At 53.1% G+C, this 18235-nt stretch overlaps 1 protein-coding gene across 1 annotated transcript in view; it reads left to right on the forward strand.

Annotated features, from left to right (window-relative positions):
• Nucleotides 1–6525: 6525 nt before the first annotated feature.
• The window catches only part of INPP5B (inositol polyphosphate-5-phosphatase B), a 45210-nt gene continuing 33500 nt past the window's right edge, over nt 6526–18235 (forward strand). Inside the window, 9 exon segments of the mRNA XM_007101532.4 lie at nt 6526–6584; nt 7294–7358; nt 7749–7843; nt 8700–8797; nt 8932–8961; nt 10270–10380; nt 14520–14722; nt 14724–14810; nt 14812–14905. Coding sequence (XP_007101594.2) covers nt 7302–7358; nt 7749–7843; nt 8700–8797; nt 8932–8961; nt 10270–10380; nt 14520–14722; nt 14724–14810; nt 14812–14905 — 775 coding nt within the window. The 5' untranslated portion in view covers nt 6526–6584; nt 7294–7301.

Consider the following 18235-nt stretch of genomic DNA (forward strand, 5'->3'; position numbering starts at 1 on the left):
ACCCGTGTCCCCTGCATCGGCAGGCGGACTCTCAACCACTGCGCCACCAGGGAAGCCCCCTCTGCATTGTTTTTACAATTTTTTATCCTTGGGATGATAACTACCTCTCCCTTCATCCTTCCATCCTGCCTGCTGGCAGCCTCACCTCTAAGTTCTCTTGGTAAGAATGGGCCTGTGACCTCTCTCCACCCACTCCCCTTTCCACTGTCAGACAGACAGAGTTCTCCCGTTGCAGGTGGGCCCTGGGAGGACCCTGGCCTCCCATCCCTCTCATCTCTTCTGAGAGCCTGCTCCACCTGCCGGGTTTCTCATCTACACAGATAAGACACGTCCCAGTGGGGTCCTTCTGTCTGCCAGCTGACTTTATTTCCTCCTTTCGGCTTCAGTCTGGACATCAGCTGTGCTGCCTTCTTTTGCCTGCATCCCTGGTTGGCAGCAGCACCATCAGAGGGAACTGCCAGAGCTAACAGATGACTGGAGGGGAGGAGGGGCAGCTGCCAGCTTCCAGGGGCTGCGCTTGCAGCCTCCCTGACTCAGGCACACACGCTGGTTGCCCTCCACACCTTCAGGTGCGCAGGTAGATCTACAGCTGGGATGGGGTGGGGCTCAGGGAATACTGGGAATGTTCTATTTATGGAGACATGCACAGACTAAAGTAGATGGGCAAGGAGCCAGAACGAACACAGACTTCCAAGTAACCATCTAAGCTTCGCCCGGCTTTCTGATCTGGCTGGTTGCCTGCTTCCCTCACACTCCTGAGCTGTCCCTCCAGCCTCAGCTGTCCCAACCAGGAAGCGGGAAAGGGGCTGTGTGGGAGGCTTGGGTCCTTCCTTTCACAAGGACACAGGGGCTGGGGAGAACCTTTGGGCCCCCCTCTTGACCTATTTGCCTTTGGAGACTGAAGTCCCCTTGAGAGGTGTTAACTGGATGAGAACACTTCTTGAGTGTAGCGTTGGAGGGGAGGGAGCAAGGGAGGGGCTGAGGCTCCTGGTGGTAAGGACGGGTGAGGGTGGAGACAGAAGTGGCCCCTATTGCCAAGGGGTCCTACCCTGCCTCACCTCTGCACCCAGGATTCTGAGCACAGCCCCACTCATGCATTAAAGACCATGGCCAGAAGGGGCCCAGCCCACACAGGGTCCAGGCTCTCCTCTGTATCCCATCACCCTGGCAGCCATCACCTGTGAGATCCAAGTGCTGATGGAGGACCAACCCTTGACGACAGGGAAACATGCCCTGTTAGCCCTGGGAAATTTGGGGGCTGGGATGTGCTCAGCCTCTCAGAGTTGGGCAGGAAGATGGGAATAAGGCCCCCCTCTCCCATCTCCAGCAGTTTTCTGCCTCACGTGGAAAAACTTGAACCTGGGCTTAGCAGACCCTTACAGATCTGATCCCTTCGTACTGAGGGAACCAGAGCTGGCATCCAGCTATCCAGGGTCTGAGAGGTACCTCCTGCCCTTAGCTCAGCTCTGATTTAGAAACGGGGCTGGGTCTGAACCCTGAAGAATCTGGACAAGGGGAGCCCTGACTTCTGACCCTCTCTGTGACCCAGCATTTCCCTGCCCTGGGTTCTGAGGAAACCCATCACCCACCACTCCCCACCCCCAGCACCTTCTGATGTCAGAGGCAAATGAGGCCACATCAGAGGCACCGGATGTCTATTTCCTGTCACTGCACCTGCTCCAGCTCTGTCTCCCCTCTGGCCTGGGATGCTGCTGTTGCCATGCCAACAACAACATTTACTCTCAGAGGGGCCGTTACCAGGCTGCAGGCCCCTTCGTGCCGGCCTCAATGTCACTCTGAAAGTATGACTTGAGGGAAGCAAAAGCCCAGCCCCTGGGACCCCTCATTCCATACAAGCTGACCCCCCTGCTCCTCAGCCTTAGCTTAGTCCTTTGCATAGTGTAATAATGGGAATCTCTGTTTGCAGGCCTCCCCTGGGCTGCCCAGGGCCAGTCCGTCACTCTCTCGGGCTCCTGGCGTACCTCTCAGAAGATGTCTGTGACCAATAGTAGCCATCAGGCTGCTTTGCTCAGAGGTAGCTGTCCTAAGCCCAGGGACCCCAGCCTTTCCTGGTCCCTGTGACCAACCCTAACCTCTGACTACTCCTGGGCCCTGAGGCTATCCCTTCTTTTCACCTGTGTCATGGCCCCTTCTACTTAACCACTGCATGACCTTTCCTTAACCTTGACTCTTGAGCTGGTTGCTTCCTGCAGTGGTCTGCTCTCTCCTTTTCCTCCTACCAGTCCTCCTGCAGGTCCTACTGGCAGCCCAGAACCTGGTGAGAAGCCAGCTGACCCCCGCTCCTGTCCAGGTAAGCAGCAAAGCAGTCTGTGAAGGAGGAGAGAGCCTCCTGGATGCCTTCACCCGTGGGAAGAGGGCCACAGCGTTCAAACCTTCCCACAGATGTGTCACAGCTTCCACTGCTACGGAGAGGCCTGCTAACCGGGAAGCAGAGCCTTTCAACCAAACAGCGGAGTGCAGCGCAGGGGAGAGCTACTGCGAGTGCAGGGGAAGGGCTGCTGTGGGGCACCAGGCAGGGTGCTGCCAGGAGGGGCTGCTGCAGGGTTGGAAGGGGTGTGACATTCAGGTACCTCCAGTGAGGTGCTGGGAGGGAGGTGCTGAAGCGGGAGAGAGAGGAGTCGGTGTTTGGGTTGCCCTGAGAGTTGAGATACGGCCCAGGACTGGCTGGCCACCCCCCCATCCCCCTGGACTCGCAGGCACTCTCTTTACCCAGCCGATCCAACTCAACGCTTCCCACTACATGGCCTGGTGCAGCCTCAGTTGTGAGGGGAGAAATGAAACCAGCCCCAGCCCTTACCTGCAGGCCTCTAGCCCCGGGCCCTGCTCTCTGCAGTGCTGCAGTGGCGGCCCACTCTGCCTGGAGCTCAACCAGTCGGCCTCGGGTGAGACAGTCCCCCTAGCCTGCAGCTCTGAGCCCCTCCTCCGTGGTCCTCCAACTCCAAGCTCCTCCTCCATTGCCCTCCACTCTGACTCTTCCTCCCATTGGCCCCATAAGTTCTGAGCCCCGCCCCACCTGTCTCCAGCCCTGAGCCATGCCCACCCACTAGCGCCCAGCTCTAAGCCCACCCTCTGACAGGCCCCCAACACCTGAGCTCTTTTCCCCAACCTCTCCAGCCTCTATCAACACCCCAACCTCTGAACCTTGTCAGGCTGACCCTTGGCTTTGAGGTCTACCCTCCTCCTCAGTGCCCCACCCCTTCTGGATTTCCCCTTCTGACTCCCCACCTTTCCCCGCCCAGCTGGGCCAGTGCTCCCCTCCCCACAAGCTCCAAAGAAGCCAGAGCAAGTTCCTGTGCGTCTCCAGGTGGCAGAGATGGGAGAGTTTCAGGTTGTGAAGTCCACACACAAGATGCCCCCCGCCGAGGGGCGGCCTGGGGCTTTGCAGAGGAATTGTCCCCCAGCAGACGTGTCATAGCCCTTCCCCAGACAGCCCTGCTCTGCTCCCAGGCCTAGGCCACCTGACCGTCCCAGAGGACAAGACACTTCCCACTCCACCACTGGTGACCACCACCCTGCCAGCCCCCAAGAGAAACATGAGTGTCTGTCCACACCTGCCTGCTCTGGGAAGTGGAAGCAGGAATGGACAGCGAGGGGTGGCTGGGGCCAGTGGGGCAGGCAGGATGGGGCTCCAGCCCCGCCTCTGTCTGGAGCTCACAGGGCTCCGCACCCCTTACCCTTCCCTTCGCTCTCTCTTCAAGGGGAAAATCTCCTGCCAAGGCAGAAAGCCGTGGCCGAGTGCCCCGAGGGCTTGGACTTCTGTGACGTGGGCCCCTGCAGTGCTCCGAGGTTGGATGCTGCCCTCCCTCAGAACTGCAGGCCTCTCTTCTCCCCCACTCGACTAATGGGTCAGCAGCCGAATCGGGCTGGAGCTAGACCTGCTGGGGGCCAGGCTGCTCGACGCTCTTAGCTCCACATTATGCTGAAATTCAGGGCAGCGGCTGGAATCTTCCAAGTCTCTGTGCCATGCCCCCTAGTTTCTGATCACCCTGTATGTTCTCTGGGGACTGGCTGGCTGGCCTCATGGGGGTGGAGAGAGGGGTCCAAGGGAGTTCAGCTCAGCCCACACCCCAACTTAACATTTTTTGTCTCTGTGAATGGGGAACGAAGGCAAGGGGAGGGTGAACGGTCTCATCTCTTCTTGCAGCTGAAACAGTCCAGCTCAGGCTACACTGCAGGGCGCAGTCAGGCCTGCGTGGTAGGGATGCCCAGGTGTCACAGGGCTGTGGTTCAGCCCTGCTACCAGGAGTGCTGCCAAGCTTTGGCCTCAGGCAGCTGCCTCCAGCTGGATGAGAACCTCCACTTCAACAGGGCCGCACCAGGGGCCACGAGGAGCCCCCTGCCCTGGACTCTGGCTGGCACTGTACTGCTGCTCCTTCGCTCAGCAGAGCCAGGGAGCTGCAGGCAGGAAGGTCCCATAGGCCCTGCAAGTCCCCAGGCCCACCCCCAGCTCTGATTCCTGTAGCTGTATCTTTTTTTTTTAATTTTTAAAAACACGAATTTATTTATTTTAATTTATTTGGCTTTGGCTGCATTGGGTCTTCGTTGCTGTGCGCGGGCTTTCTCTAGTTGCGGCGAGCAGGGGCTGCTCTTCGTTGCGGGCTTCTCATTGCAGTGGCTTCTCTTGTTGCGGAGCACGGGCTCTAGGCGTGCGGGCTTCAGTGGTTGTGGCTCACGGGCTCTACAGTGCAGGCTCAGTAGTTGTGGCGCACGGGCTTAGTTGCTCCGCGGCATGTGGGATCTTCCCGGACCAGGGCTCAAACCCGTGTCCCCTGCATTGGCAGGTGGATTCTTAACCATTGCGCCACCAGGGAAGTCCTTGTAGCTGTATCTATTGTGAAAGGGATTTATCAAGTCCACAACTCTGTGCTAGAGGCTCCCAGGGCCTAGGCCTGAACATGATGCTCTCCAAGGGGGCAGGGCCTTAGCCCCATTCCCAAGGAGAGGCTGGGATTTGTCTGGAAAAACAGAACAGTCTCCTGTCTGACCCCCATCAAGTAGGAGGACCCCAGAGTCCTGCAGGGACAGTTTCTTCATCTATAAAAATGCCCGGTCCCGTCTACTTTTCCCAGATCCTCCCCAGACTTTGACACAAAGAGGGGGGCTGGAATTGGGGTTCCCCTGCTTTCCTGCAATGACCACCACCCCCTTTATCTTTAAGGGTCTAAATCAATCCCCTTTCTCCTCATCCCCCACACAGCTTTGAAACCAAATTCAAATAAACTTGAGCTCCATTTATGCTGTGGATATTTCCAGGAAAAGAAGATTGGGAAGAAGGTGATGTCTGTTTCTGGAAGAGGTTTGCGTATACAAACTTGAACTGGTCACTAAGGCAGCAACTCTAAGCTTAGGGAAAAAGGAGTGAGGATAGGTTAGAAGTCACATGCTCACTCCTTCCCCTGCACTTACCCTTTAGTTTGGGTCAAAGCTTGACAGAAAGAGTATTCATTAAGATAATTCACTAATTCAATAAACATGTTCTGAGGGTCAACTGTGTGCCAGAAACTACCCTGGGGTGATGAGGAAAAGATACAGCCTGTCCTCAGGGAGCTTACAGCTTAGTGAAATGGCCAATAGGCTGGGAGAGACCGGTCCTGGACTCCCTGATCTGAGCTGGCCCTTTTTGTCCACCTGGAGCAGCCTGCTTATCTTAGGTGGGAAATCGAGGCCCCAAAGGAGGAAGACCTTGCCCAGGTGCCTGTGGCCAGTGAATGGGGGAAGGGGCCGGAGAACAACAAAGTACAGCCTCAGGCTGTCCTGAGAGCTGAGTGGCCCCCTCCCCTGAACTCTTTCCTCCCTGAGAAGCAGAGAGGATAGAGCCTCAGCACAGTACTGCATATGAACAGGATCACACCCTTTACAATGTGCATTCTCATCCTTTATCCCCAAACAGCCCCATGAGGCAGGTGGGACCAGGTGCTCCTGTCACACACACCTCACACACACAGCACTGAGGCTTAGGGGGGGAAAGGGAGGCATGTGGCAGTGTCCATGGCACAGAAGTTGGAGTCACACTTTCAGTTGAGGCCCAATTTTGCCACTTTGCTAGCTGCGAGGGCTTGGTCAAATTGCTTAACGTCTCTGAGCCTCAGTTTCTACACCTGGAAAATGGGGTAGTGGTTCTTCACAGTGTTGTTCTCCTTTAAGCTAGGATGGGGTAGTTAGCTGGGGAGGAAGCGTACCAGTAGAGGCCAGTGTTGGCCTGCCTGGAGTGAGAGGAGTTGAGGATGAAACTGAGAAAGTGTTTTTCCTTAAAGTGACCATCTTCCTTCCAGGCCCTGGGCGGGGAGCTCTGGCCCCATGACTTCCAGGACCGAGGGTGAGCCGAGGGCAAGTACTTAGGAAAAGCTTTCCGGAATAGGGAGCCCAGGGTAGCCCAAGACCTAAGGAGTTAACGGGGGCAGGGAGTACCCCCCCACACCCCACCCCCGCACTGGCGTGGGCAGGCTGGGACTTGAAGGCTGGCTGACCGTCGTGTGGCGTGGGGGCTTCTGGGAAATGTAGTCTCTGGCTGGGCCCCGGGGCCGCGGTGTTCCGCACACCCAGCAGCGGTGACAGCTCAGGAGGTAGGCGGCGATGGCAGGGGTGTGGGAGCAGGTGCGGAGCAGGGGAACCAGGGCGGGGCTGGGCAGGAGGGGCTGGGCAAGCTAAGGGCTGGGACCCCTGTCCTGATGCTGTCAGAGCCGGACACCCTCGGCTTTCGGCTGACGCAATGGGGCCTGCTGGGCTGGGGGAGGGCCAAGGAGTAACGGGACACTTTCCCAGCTCCAGGGAAAAAGGGACAGAACTGGGGTCCTTGTTTAGGATGAGAGCTCCCTTCCTGAGATACGTGCAGATACACCCCTGACACTGCCCAGAGAGGTGCCAGCAGGACTAATGCTGCTCCCCAAAACGGAAGGCAGAGCCCCATCCCAGGAGCAATAGGACTTGTCCTCTTCTCCAGTAATGGGACAAGGCACCCCACGTCCAACAAATAGACTGGACCCCACTTAGAAGCGACTGGATGCCCTTCAAGACAAAGGGCGGTACAGCAAATTGTACCTCTCACCAGAGGCAAAGGGATGGCCTCTCTCCCTAGAAACTAAAAGGCCCATTCTCAGGGGAAGGGGGAGGGGGAGGAGGAGGGAGCAGATCGGGCCTCCTCCACCTTCTCCCAGCACAGAGCCCCTCCTCCCTGCCCCCAGCCCTCCCTCAGGCAGCTCCGTAACCTCCTGAGTGACTTGTTGACCTAAGGGGCTCCCATCTGCCCTCCCCCGGGGCGTGTCTGCTCAGCAGGGGCCAGCATGGACCAGTCTGTGGCCATCCAGGAGACCCTGGCTGAGGGGGAGTACTGCATCATCATATCCTTCCCTGCGGGTGCCGAGCTCCCAGCCCCAGGGCCTGCCCTGCCTGGCCTTGGGAAGTGGAATGGCAGGTGTCTATGTGTCTGTCTGCTTGCCTCCCTCTCTCTGTGCCTTCAGGGGGAGATGGAAACCAGTACATACTAAGCAGTTAGTCCTGGACACTCTGCCGGGTGCTTTAAATACTCAGTTATCCTCCCACCCCCTGTGACACTGGGGGGGATTATTCTCCCCATTTCACAGATGAGGAAGGGTCGGAGAGGTGAAACCACAGAGTGAATCTGTGTGGGTGAGGGCGGGGCGGGGCAGGGCAGGGCAGGTGGGGCGGGCTGGGTTGGGCGAGGCCTGGGGCCCGGCTCCCTTTTGGTTTGCCTTGACCCAGAGCAGCAGGCGGTGCAAGGAGCGCTGTGTGAGGGAGAGAGCAGGCAGAGCCGCCTCCTGGGACTCGTGCGCTACCGCCCGGAACATGGTGGCCAGGAACATGCGTCAGTGCCGGGTTCAGTCCTTGCCTCTCTGGCCCTGGGTTTTATTATTCTCCACTGTCCCTCCAGCTGGACTTCATGCCCTCTAGGGCAGAGTCTGAGTCTTCTAGAATAATTGTAATAATGATAATTAATAGTTTTTGACCACTATAGGCCAAGTCCTCTGTATTCTCTGCTCATATAATCCTCAAAATTTGATGAGAAAACTTCTCAAGAAGATGGTTGAACATACTGCTCCAGATCTTGAGCCCTGTGGCCTGACTGTCTTGGGTTCAAATTCAGGCTTTGTTACTTCCGAGCCATGTCATCCTGAGCAAACCTCAGTGTGTCCGGACTGAAGATTAAAAGGAGTTACTACACGTAAAGTGTTTAAAATGCTGTGAAGCGCATAGAAAGGGCTCCATAAATGTTGCTAGTAATACCCACATATTACACAGAAGCAGAGAGAGAATAATTAATATTTATCAAAGGTCTCACAGCCAGAAAGTGAACCTCAGGGTCTCAGAGCTGGGAAGGAGGAGCCTTAGACATTTTCGAACCCACCATCCTCACCTTACAGATGGAAAAGCTGAGGTTCAGGGAGGGAGTGGGGAGGCTAAGATTGCCCTGTTCTTGTCACTTGCAGTGCTAGAACGCACAAGGGGGAGATCAAACATGGGTTCTACTGACAAGGCAGGGGGTCCCCAAAATGAGGCAAGTTCAGCTTTGATGACCCAACAGTCTCTCTCTGCCCCATGAGCAGAGAGGCGTGAGCACAGCCCCAGGAACCAAGGAGAGAGTGCGAGCACCCCGAGGCTTCCCCGATGGGCCTGAGGGACGACTACAGGGCCCCTGTCCTCACTCTGCTTCCTGCCCTCAGTCTCTTCCTGTACACACACCGGAGGATGGCCATTACCGGGGACGATGTCTCCTTGGACCAGATCGTGCCGATCTCTCGGGATTTCGCTCTGGAAGAAGGTGCCACAGGGGTCTGGACTGGATGATCCCTCTCCTCTGGGCTCCTGGGTCATTTCTGCCCTTGTTGGGGGTGGGGCGTTGGGAGGAAGCGTGATGCTCAGTTGCTAAGGGCCCTTTCGTTTCCCTGCCCACAGTGTCCCTGGATGGTGAAGTCTACTTTCTTGGTGAGTGGTCCTTTCAGTCTGAGTCCCGGTTGGGGCCGGGGGAACAGAATCTGCAGAGAGAAGAGTGGTGTGAAGTAAGAGCACTTTCTGATCGCCTTACTGTGGCACGCAGGACCCTGCAGGATCGGGCCCCGGTCACCTCTCCAGTCACTCTCTTCCCTGCTTGCTGCACTTGGAATCCTCTGCATTCCAAGCACCTCAAACGTGACACGTTTTCACCAGGGAACCCCTGCACACGCTACCTCCTCCTCTTGAAAGCCCTCACTCCTCTTTTCGCATAGCCAGTCATCCTCCAGGGCTTCAGTTCACGCTGACTTTCCTCAGGAAGCCTTTGTTGAACTCCTGAGAGTGTTTGTATCCGGAAAGTGTTTGTATTTCACTCATACACATTCCTTTGTCTCATCCTTACCATCTCTCTCTCTCTCTCTCTCTCTCTCTCTCTCTCTCTCTCTCTCTCGCCTACAGTGATTTAATTATTTATAGTGACCTATCTAATGTCTGTGTTCTTTGCTAGACTGTAGTTGTGATAGCAGAGGTAGTAATAATAATAGAAATGAATATTTAATCAATGATGATCTCGTGCCAGGCACTATGCTAACGAGCTTTACACACATCACGTGGTGCTTTCCTCACAATTCTGTGAGGTCATCACTGCTTTCATCCCCATTTTATGGACGAGGTAACGGAAGCCCAGAGAAATTAAGTAATTTAGCAAGTGGTGGGACAAGGATTGAGACTCGGAACCCAGACTCTGGAGCCCACGCTCTTGATCAGTCTGCTGCATTGCCTCTACTGATTCATTAGTTCAGCACATGTTTTGGGTGCTCGCCATGTGCCTGCTGGGTGCTGAGGTTATGCTATGAGCCAGACACCATCCACAGTCTAGCTCCCTGAAGACAAGGCCATGTCGGATGTCTTCAGCATGGTGTTCCCTGTGACTAGCGTGTGCCTGGCACAGTCAGGGAGACTGACCGACGGACGGCCCCCCTGTCCGCCTCTGTGTGCTTTTCATTCCACTGGTGGGGCGGGGGTAGACTACAGGTTGAGAACTTGGTCTCTTCTGGCTCCGTCCAGAAGGCTACGGTGAGGCTTACTGAATTTTCAGAGCTGAGGTCCACCCCCTTTGTAGACCGAGGGTGATGTTAATTTGGAGCTGGGGGTACAGAGGGCTCCCTTATTGCCCCAGCTTAAGGGTCAAAGGGGCTTTGGGAGCTTGGGCTGCTGATGTTCCATGCTGGGGGCTCCAGCCTAAAGATGCACCTAAGCATCCTGGAGGCCAAGGGCTCATTTCCTGCCTCCCCTGTGCAGGCTCAGACGTCACCGTCCAGCTGGACACAGCGGAGCTCAGCCTCGTATTCCAGCTCCCCTTTGGTTCACAAACCAGAACGTTTCTCCAGGAAGTCGCCAGGGCCTGTCCAGGTAGGTAAGACCGCAGGCTCCCGGGGGGAAGCGGGGGCTGGGCACTGACCTCCCCACCACCAGTTGACTTTGCACCCTTTGGACTTACACGCCACAGTTTCTGTGCCCTCTCAAAGCTGCTGGCACGAGGCCACAGTGCCCCCAGGCCACCAGCCAGCCATGGTGTTTGCATTTCTGTTTTCCCGTTTCTGGACCCGAGTTTTAACTCCAGCAGGGCCCCTTTGCCCTCCTTGCTCTGGGCAGGGCTGCACGGGGTGAGTTGTGATTCTCACGCAGAATCTTTTACAAGTTAGCAGGGTCAGCGGCTTCTAGAGGCCCACCTTCCCTCTCCCTGACAACCACAGCTAGAACCAAGGGAAGTCTGTCATAAGAGCTCTCCTGCCCTTGTACCCTGCTCTGTCCCCCACCACAGCTGAGAAAATGGTCTAGCTTTAACCTAACAGTGAGAAGTTAGTGGCCTCTAGGGCAGAATTTGTTTAGACCGGGCGATCAGCCAGGCAGGTAAAGGAGAGTTTGTTCAGAGCAGAGAATCAGCCAGAGAACATGCAAATTCTAGCCACCAGGTGCTGGGGCTTAGCTGTTTACCCAACACTGTCACTTATTTCCTTTCTAGCTAACATCTTGGCTCTGCAGGAATCGGGGGTGGGCTCCCCTTCTATCGTGGTCTCATCAGGGAGCCTGAATGTCTGGGGGGCTCCAACTTAGTTTGCCTGATGTGCAGGAAGGGTACTGACTATTGATGCAAACTGGGCAATGTGGGAAAAGGAAACGATTATAGAGCCTTGAATGCCGAGTTAGAGGGTTGATCCTATAAGCAGGGGAAATTTGTCTCCAAACCTTCAACTAATAAGGATAACCTGTTTTATGATTATTATTGGTAGTTGTAGGAGAAGTAATAATAGTAATAACAGCAAAGAGCATGGACTTTGCAGCTATACAACCTCTTGCATTTGAAGCCTATCTTTGCTGGTCTTTAGCTGTGTGACTTTGGGCAAACCACCTCACCTCTCTGAACCTTGGTTTTGTAGACTTTTTTTTTCTCCCAGTTTTATTGAGCTCTAATTGACATACAGCATTGTGTAAGTTTAACGTGTACAGCATAATGATTTCACTTACATACATCACGAAGTGATTTCCACAGTAAGTTTAGTGAACATCCATCATCTCATACAGATATACAATTAAAGACATAGAAAAAAATATTTTTTCCTTGTGGTGAGAACTCATGATTTACACTCGTAAAAACTTTTTCATATAACACAGCAGTATTAAATATATGTATCATGTTGCACCCCTAGTACTTATTTATCTTTCTTTCTTTGTGGGGGGGGTGTACCATGCGGTTTGCGGGATCTCAATTCCCCGACCAGGGATTGAACCCGGGCCACAGCAGTGAAAGCCTGGGATCCTAACCACTATGCCACCAGAGAACTCCCTATTTATCTCATAACTGGAAGTTTGGACCTTCGACTGCCTTCACCCAGTCCCCTTTTCCCCCACTTCATCCCTCCCTCTGGTAACCACAAATCTGATCTCTTTTTCTATGAGTTTGCTTGTTTGTAGACTTCTATATGTAAAGAATATCTTCCTCATGGAATTGTGAGGATTAAATGAGGTAATACATGTGAAAGTGCCCAGCACATAGTAGGAGCTCAGAAAATATTTCCTTAGCTAACATTCACTGTGGACTTATTGTGTGTTAGACACTGTTCTGAGGACTTTTCAGCACATTATCTCATTTTCCTTACCACAGCCGTTCAAGGTAAGTATTATCAGTGTGTCCATTTTACAGGTGAGGGGACTGAGGCTCAGGGAGGTTAAATGCCTTACCTGAGTACATAGCTGGTAAATAATAGAGCCAGGATTAGACAGGATTAGAGAGTCTCCTTCAGAGCCTGAGCTCTTGAGTTTTGCTCTCATGCATCCTAAGCTCATGCCAACCCATCCCATCTACACTGCTCAGGGAAGACTTCGTGTAGGAGGTGATGTTTAAGCTGAGACTTGAAGGATGAGTGAGGTTTTTTCCCAGGCAGCCAACATGGGAACAAAGACAGTCGGAGTTAAGAGCAGAGCACTGGGTGGGACTGAAGTTGGGGTGGGAGGAGGCTGTGGAATGAGCTGAACCAGGACAGGCCAGCAGAGACAGTGCATGAAGGGTCTTAAATAACCAACAAAGAGCTTGGATTTTGCCCTGTAGCTTGTGGGGAGCTGATGGAGCTTTAAACTGAGGAATAACGAGGCAGGATTTGCACGTTAGGAAAGTTCCTCTGGCAACTGGTGCAGAAGGGGAGAACCTAGAGCAGGGAGATCAATGGAAATGTATTGCAGTGGTTCAGGCATAAAAAATGAGGCTTGGACCAGGGCCCAGTCATGGGGATGGGGAGGAGAGGATGGACTGGAGAGATCAAACCGATGAGAATGAAGGCACCATGGGAACACTGAGTTTGGGTTGTGTTCACAACTTTACTCTCTGTGGTTACAACAGTGGCTGGCACATAGTAGGCACTTAACACATTTTTGTTGAATGGATGAACAGAGCTTGGTGCCCGGCTGTGAGAATGAAGGAGAGGGAGTAGTCGAGGATGATTCCCCTCTTTTAGGCTTAGGTATCTGCCTGTCGGTTCCCTTCCCTGCTCTTCCTTCTGGGGTCCACACCTGGGGTAACCAGCAGGGAAACTGCACTAACTCAGCTTCTCTGAGCAGCTATCATGATGTGGACTTCCTCTGGGAGGGGTTTGGGTGAGAGGGGACTCTCAGAGCTGACAGACTCTTGGAAATCCACCTGCCCAACCCTTGCATTTTACAGATAAAAGGACCAGAGTCCAGGATGAGGTTCCAGGTGAAAGGAACTAGTTTTTCCCCACCCAGTCCTTGGTGGGTAATGTGCAGCACAAAAGGTCAGGGAGTGGAAGTGACTTGGTCAAAAGATCACAGTTAGAGGAAAGAATTAGCCAACATTAATTGAGTACCTACTGTGTGCCATATGTTTTTCTAGACAGCTAGACAACACACAACAACCATGTTTTTCTGTTTAGTCTTTTGAGCAGTACTAAAGAGTATCCTGTTTTACAGATGAGTAAACTGACAAGAGAGTAAACTGACATTTTAGTAACCTACCCGAGGTCATTCATTAATTGAAGTAATAGGACAAGGTTTAGAACCCCAGGTTATAACTCCAAAGCCCATGGAGTCCAGAGATTTCAGTTCAGATCCCAGCTCTGCCACCTCCTAGTTGTGAATGTGAACAATATATTTTATTTCTATGAGCCTTGGCTTTATTATTTGTACAGTGGAAATATGAACTTGCCTTACTACTCCAAGAGTTTTATGAGGATCAGATGGTTTAATAGCACGTAACTGCTGAAAATAATTTAAAAGCTGTGTCTGGCAGTGCCATAGTCCTACGACCCAAGTCTCTTCATTTATGATGCCCTTGCAAATCCAATTCAGTTCGGTCAGGTTCATGCTGTTCTACACGGAGAACAGGCAGGATAGCATAGGAAACAGCAAGTGTTTAGGAGTCAGGCAGACCTGGGTTTGAGTGAGAGCCAGAGAAGACCCAAGAATTTCTAGGAAGGAGGAGTGGCAAGCTGGTTCAGAGGGAACCAGAGGACTCGTCTTGAAGGCATATTTCACAGCAGGCACGCTGCTTTTACTTAGAGTGTGTTTTTTTTGGAGGCTTGCGAGCTGCTGATGGAGATTATGGGTAGTTAAAGCCCCCAACCCGCTCCCTAGTACTAACATGTAGTTGAGTTCCCACTCTGCCACTCACTCTGCGACCTCAGACTTCACCTCTCTGAGCTCAGTTGCCATGGGATAATAGTTGCCACCGGAGAATCGTTCCCTTGCTCCTAAAGTTAGTTGTTAGAATTAAGGACGTAATATACAAGTGAAGCATAGACCTCGGCACATAGTTACCACCAGGTCGCAGGAGTGGTGCTTGTCTATCTTGGTACAGCACTTTCGTTTTCATATTCATTATTGTACTTGAATCTCAGGCCCACACTGTGCGCCAGGGAAACAGGCTTGGAGCCTCCCCGGAGAAGCTGAGCGATTTGCTCACGGACAGACAACCTTGAGGAGGTGGAACCGGCTCTTCAAGTGCGTGGCTCAGTAGTCCCTCCTTTTTCCTTCCACAGGCTTCAACCCCACGGCCCTAGACCCTAAGTTTCTGTGGCTGTCTCGATACAGGCGCCAGGAGCCGGAGCCCGACCCGCCCACGCCGCGCGGCTGGAACTCAGCCCCGGGCACCCGGCCCGGGCGCGCTGGAATTGGCGGAGGCAGGTATCGATCTCGGAAGGCGCGAAGGGGATTGGAGGAGGCCAGGCTTCAGGGGCGGGCCCCGTTCTCTTTGGGGGCGGGACTATGGGGCAGACCGGCCTTCGATTGGCGAGGGTGGCACGCGGGGGCGGGCCCCTCTGGGGGTGGAATGGGGGACGGGGCTCCGGCCGGCGTGATGAAGAGCTTGAGGAAGCAGGCAGGGAGATGTCCGCCGCCGCCGGCTCTCGGGAGCGCGAATCTGCAGGTCCGGCGGGCGGTGGGACGCTGGGCTGGGGCTCTGGGGCGGTGGCGGGCCAGACCCTCGGGCGGGCAGCGTCTGTGGGTTGGCTGGCGGACGCTCGGGGCAAAGACCAAGATCCTGATCCTACGGAGGCGGAGACATTGGGGATGAAGTGCTGTGGGGATGTTAGTTATTCTTAGCCGGGCGTGATGAGGGCAGGCGGGGGCCAGTGGGGTACTCAGGAATCCCGAGGCCGGGGTTGTGGTAGTAGTAAAGCTCTGTTCCTGACTTCGCTGTGTGACCTGGGGCGGGTGGCTGCCCCTCTCTGAGCCTCAGTTTCTCCATCCTGACCTTCGAGTTTGACTTGTGTGGAGGTGAACTCCCCGTGACAGAGCCTTCCTTTGGGTGAGGACTGGTGTGTGTACTGGGGCTGCCTGGCTCTCCTGTCGGTCCTCAGCCCCTCTGAGAGATTGGGCCTTGCGCAGACCCGGAGTCCAGGAGAGCCCTGCCCACCCTGGGCCTGGAGGCCACAATGAGGTTACAGGTGAAGGGGATTAGGTTTTTTTTCCACCCAACCCTTGGTGGATAACGTTGTGCAGCACAAAAGGCCAATTGTTGAGCAGGAGGTTGTCTTCTGGAGAGTGAGAGGCCCAGGGCTGAAATTTGGGTCAGGCTGGTGCTTTGGGAGGACCTGCAGACGTCTGTTTTCTGTCTAGCTCCTAGGTTTTCTGCCCGGGGCTCCCTGGTATTTTTTTCTCCTGGGTGTGCCCATGTAGTTCCTGTTACATCTGAGCTTTGGTATGACCACTAGTACCCACTTGTGCCCCTTTTCTCAGCCATTTGCTAGGGAACTGTCATGTAGCCGTGTAAGTGTGGGCCGGAGCTCCACTTGCTCTTAAAAGGCTTGGAAACTATGGGGGCTGGGGGAATAGCACGTTGCACAAGTTTGTAAAATGGGAGGAAGCTAAGCGAGCAAAGGACTTCCTCCGTGCTTGTGCTTTTCCTTCATTGCAGCCTCTGCAAGATGCAGTCGCAGCACACGATGGTGCTGATAGTTTGCATCTCTCATGGGCTTAGCTCCCTTGAAGGGCTGATCTTGAGAGAGCTGTTGCATCAGTTTCCATGACATTCTGGGCTCTGGTACCGGGGCAGGTGAGAGCTTAAGATTAAGTACGTATCTTCTCCTTGCCCCTTCGAAAGGGGAGCATCCAGACAGTTGGCAGAGGACAGGCCCGATGGCAGCAGAAAGAGGTGAGTTCTGTTTTCTCAGCTAGCACGCCAGAGCCTGTTGGAGCGCTTCATCTCCTAAGTAGAGGGAGGTCTTCTGTGAGCAGTCGGGACAGCTCTGAAGCAGTTATCTGCTGCTGGGTGATAAATGCAAAGGGATCTCAGAATCTTCTGTGACCTTTCAAAAATCCGAAACTAGCCACTTGCCGGTGAGGAGTTACTGTCAAGGTTTTGGTTTCATTTTTACTTTGAAATGATTTGTCCGCATCGTAATACCTACAATAAGTGGGGATACACTACTAAATGCTAAGTTGCTCATGTTAAAATTGGTAAGAAATGGCACCAAGCCCCCCCCAGTTCTGTTTCTGTCAGCTCTGTTTCCAGAGTTGCTTTGGCCTCAGAGAGTCACATCATCTACAGCAGGTTGGGGGAACCCTTTGGGCCTCCTCTGGATGTCCCTGAACCCTAAGGGAAACAGCGAATTTGATGCTTCCTATATGCATATGATCGAAATTCCCGTTCTTTTCCTTGATTTGTCTTTCCTGCATTCAGGAGTGGCAAGCCAAGCTTGGCAGGAATTGCAGAAAAGTGAAATGCAGAAGTTTTAGATTGGGGTTGGTGTCATTTCAGGCTCAGACCGGGACCTTTGAGCTAAGTTGTGATGTTGAAGTGAGATGTAAAGCTTCTGGTCGAGTGGCAGGCTGTTCCATCTGATTCTCCTGGCCTCTTCAGACTTCTAGACCTTGCCTGGGTCTCAGACAAGTAGCTGTTGTAAGTAGGGGCTTTTCTGCTTCTTCACTTATTTAACTGCTCTTCTTGGTGTAGCTTTTTCTTTCCTTAAAAAGAAATAAGGAGAAATGCCTTCCTGTTTCTATCTAACAACTGAAGGTGCTCTTATCCCTTGGGGAATCCTTCATCGGGCTCAGTACTCACCCATGTCATTGTGTAAAATATTCACCTGCCTCATCCCAGACACATGCAAAGACCTGGAGCTGTGTTCTGGAGGATTCTGAGCTATGTACTAGAAAGGAAACAGCTACTCAGAAGTCCCATTGGGCTTTTCTGGGCTAATTTAACAACATGGCAACAACAAACAAATTTTGATGTTTTGAAGCGGTTTTCTTATTCCATGGTTGATTCAAAGCGAGGTAGCTTGGTAGTAACTCAGATTCAGAATGAGATGTGCTATGAGTATTTTTTCCCTTGGACCCAAGAAATAAAGCATTAAAGTCTGTCTGGCCTGAGAAAGGAAATGAATGCTATTTATAACTCAGGGTAGCGTAAAGGGTAACCTAAATTACCAGGGCAGAAGCCAGTGAGAATGTCGGAAAAACAGCCCCTGGGTTAGTCAGTGTCCTTGCTCCCCCGTCTCTTAATAAGTAAAATCTGTGTGACCAACGTACCCTTTTAGCACAGAGAAAATGAATTTTCCTAGGCGTTTATCCTGCATGTGGGAATCTTGCCCATCGTCTCCACCTTTGTGGGAAGCTCTGCAGGCTCCTAAGCAAATTAATTTGGCCCACTTTGTTCCTTTAAACAAAAGAGAACTGTGTTCCTTTTTCTTCCTCCTTCTGTTGTTCCCTTCTCCGTTTCCCTCTTCGTCGCATCTAACCTTGTGTTTGTTTCTAGAACAGGAGAACCCCCTGAAGACTTTTCTTTCCTTCAGAAAACAGTTTGTTGTGGAATTCTACAGTGGGAGCCTAGAGCAAGCGAGCTGACCCACAAACGTTCACTTAGAAGGGGCGCTTTGCACAGAAGAGTCCTCGGGGACAGAAGGTTCAGGAAGCGGGAGACATCAATATTTATTAGCAGAAAGACAGTTTTGGGACATAGAAGCTCACTGGCTTGCTTGTTTTCTTTGCTGCTTAAAATCTACTGTAACAAACTTGTAGATTTTACAAGTGGTGCGTATGTGAACTAAAGCTCCAAATGTGAATGATGAGGATTTGAACAAAGTGTATGTCTACGTGGCTGGATACTTTAATATTTATTTCTGTTACTGCACCTTGGCATCATACTGGACATGTCTCCTGACTTTCCTCTCTTCCGTCTGTAAAATGGGAGTGAATGTTTGCCTTCTAGAAGGTCTCACAGGACCGAAGGAATGCTAATTGAGGGGTGGTTTCC

Source organism: Physeter macrocephalus, chromosome 3 (assembly GCF_002837175.3).
Source record: "Physeter macrocephalus isolate SW-GA chromosome 3, ASM283717v5, whole genome shotgun sequence".
NCBI classification, from domain to species: domain Eukaryota; kingdom Metazoa; phylum Chordata; class Mammalia; order Artiodactyla; family Physeteridae; genus Physeter; species Physeter macrocephalus.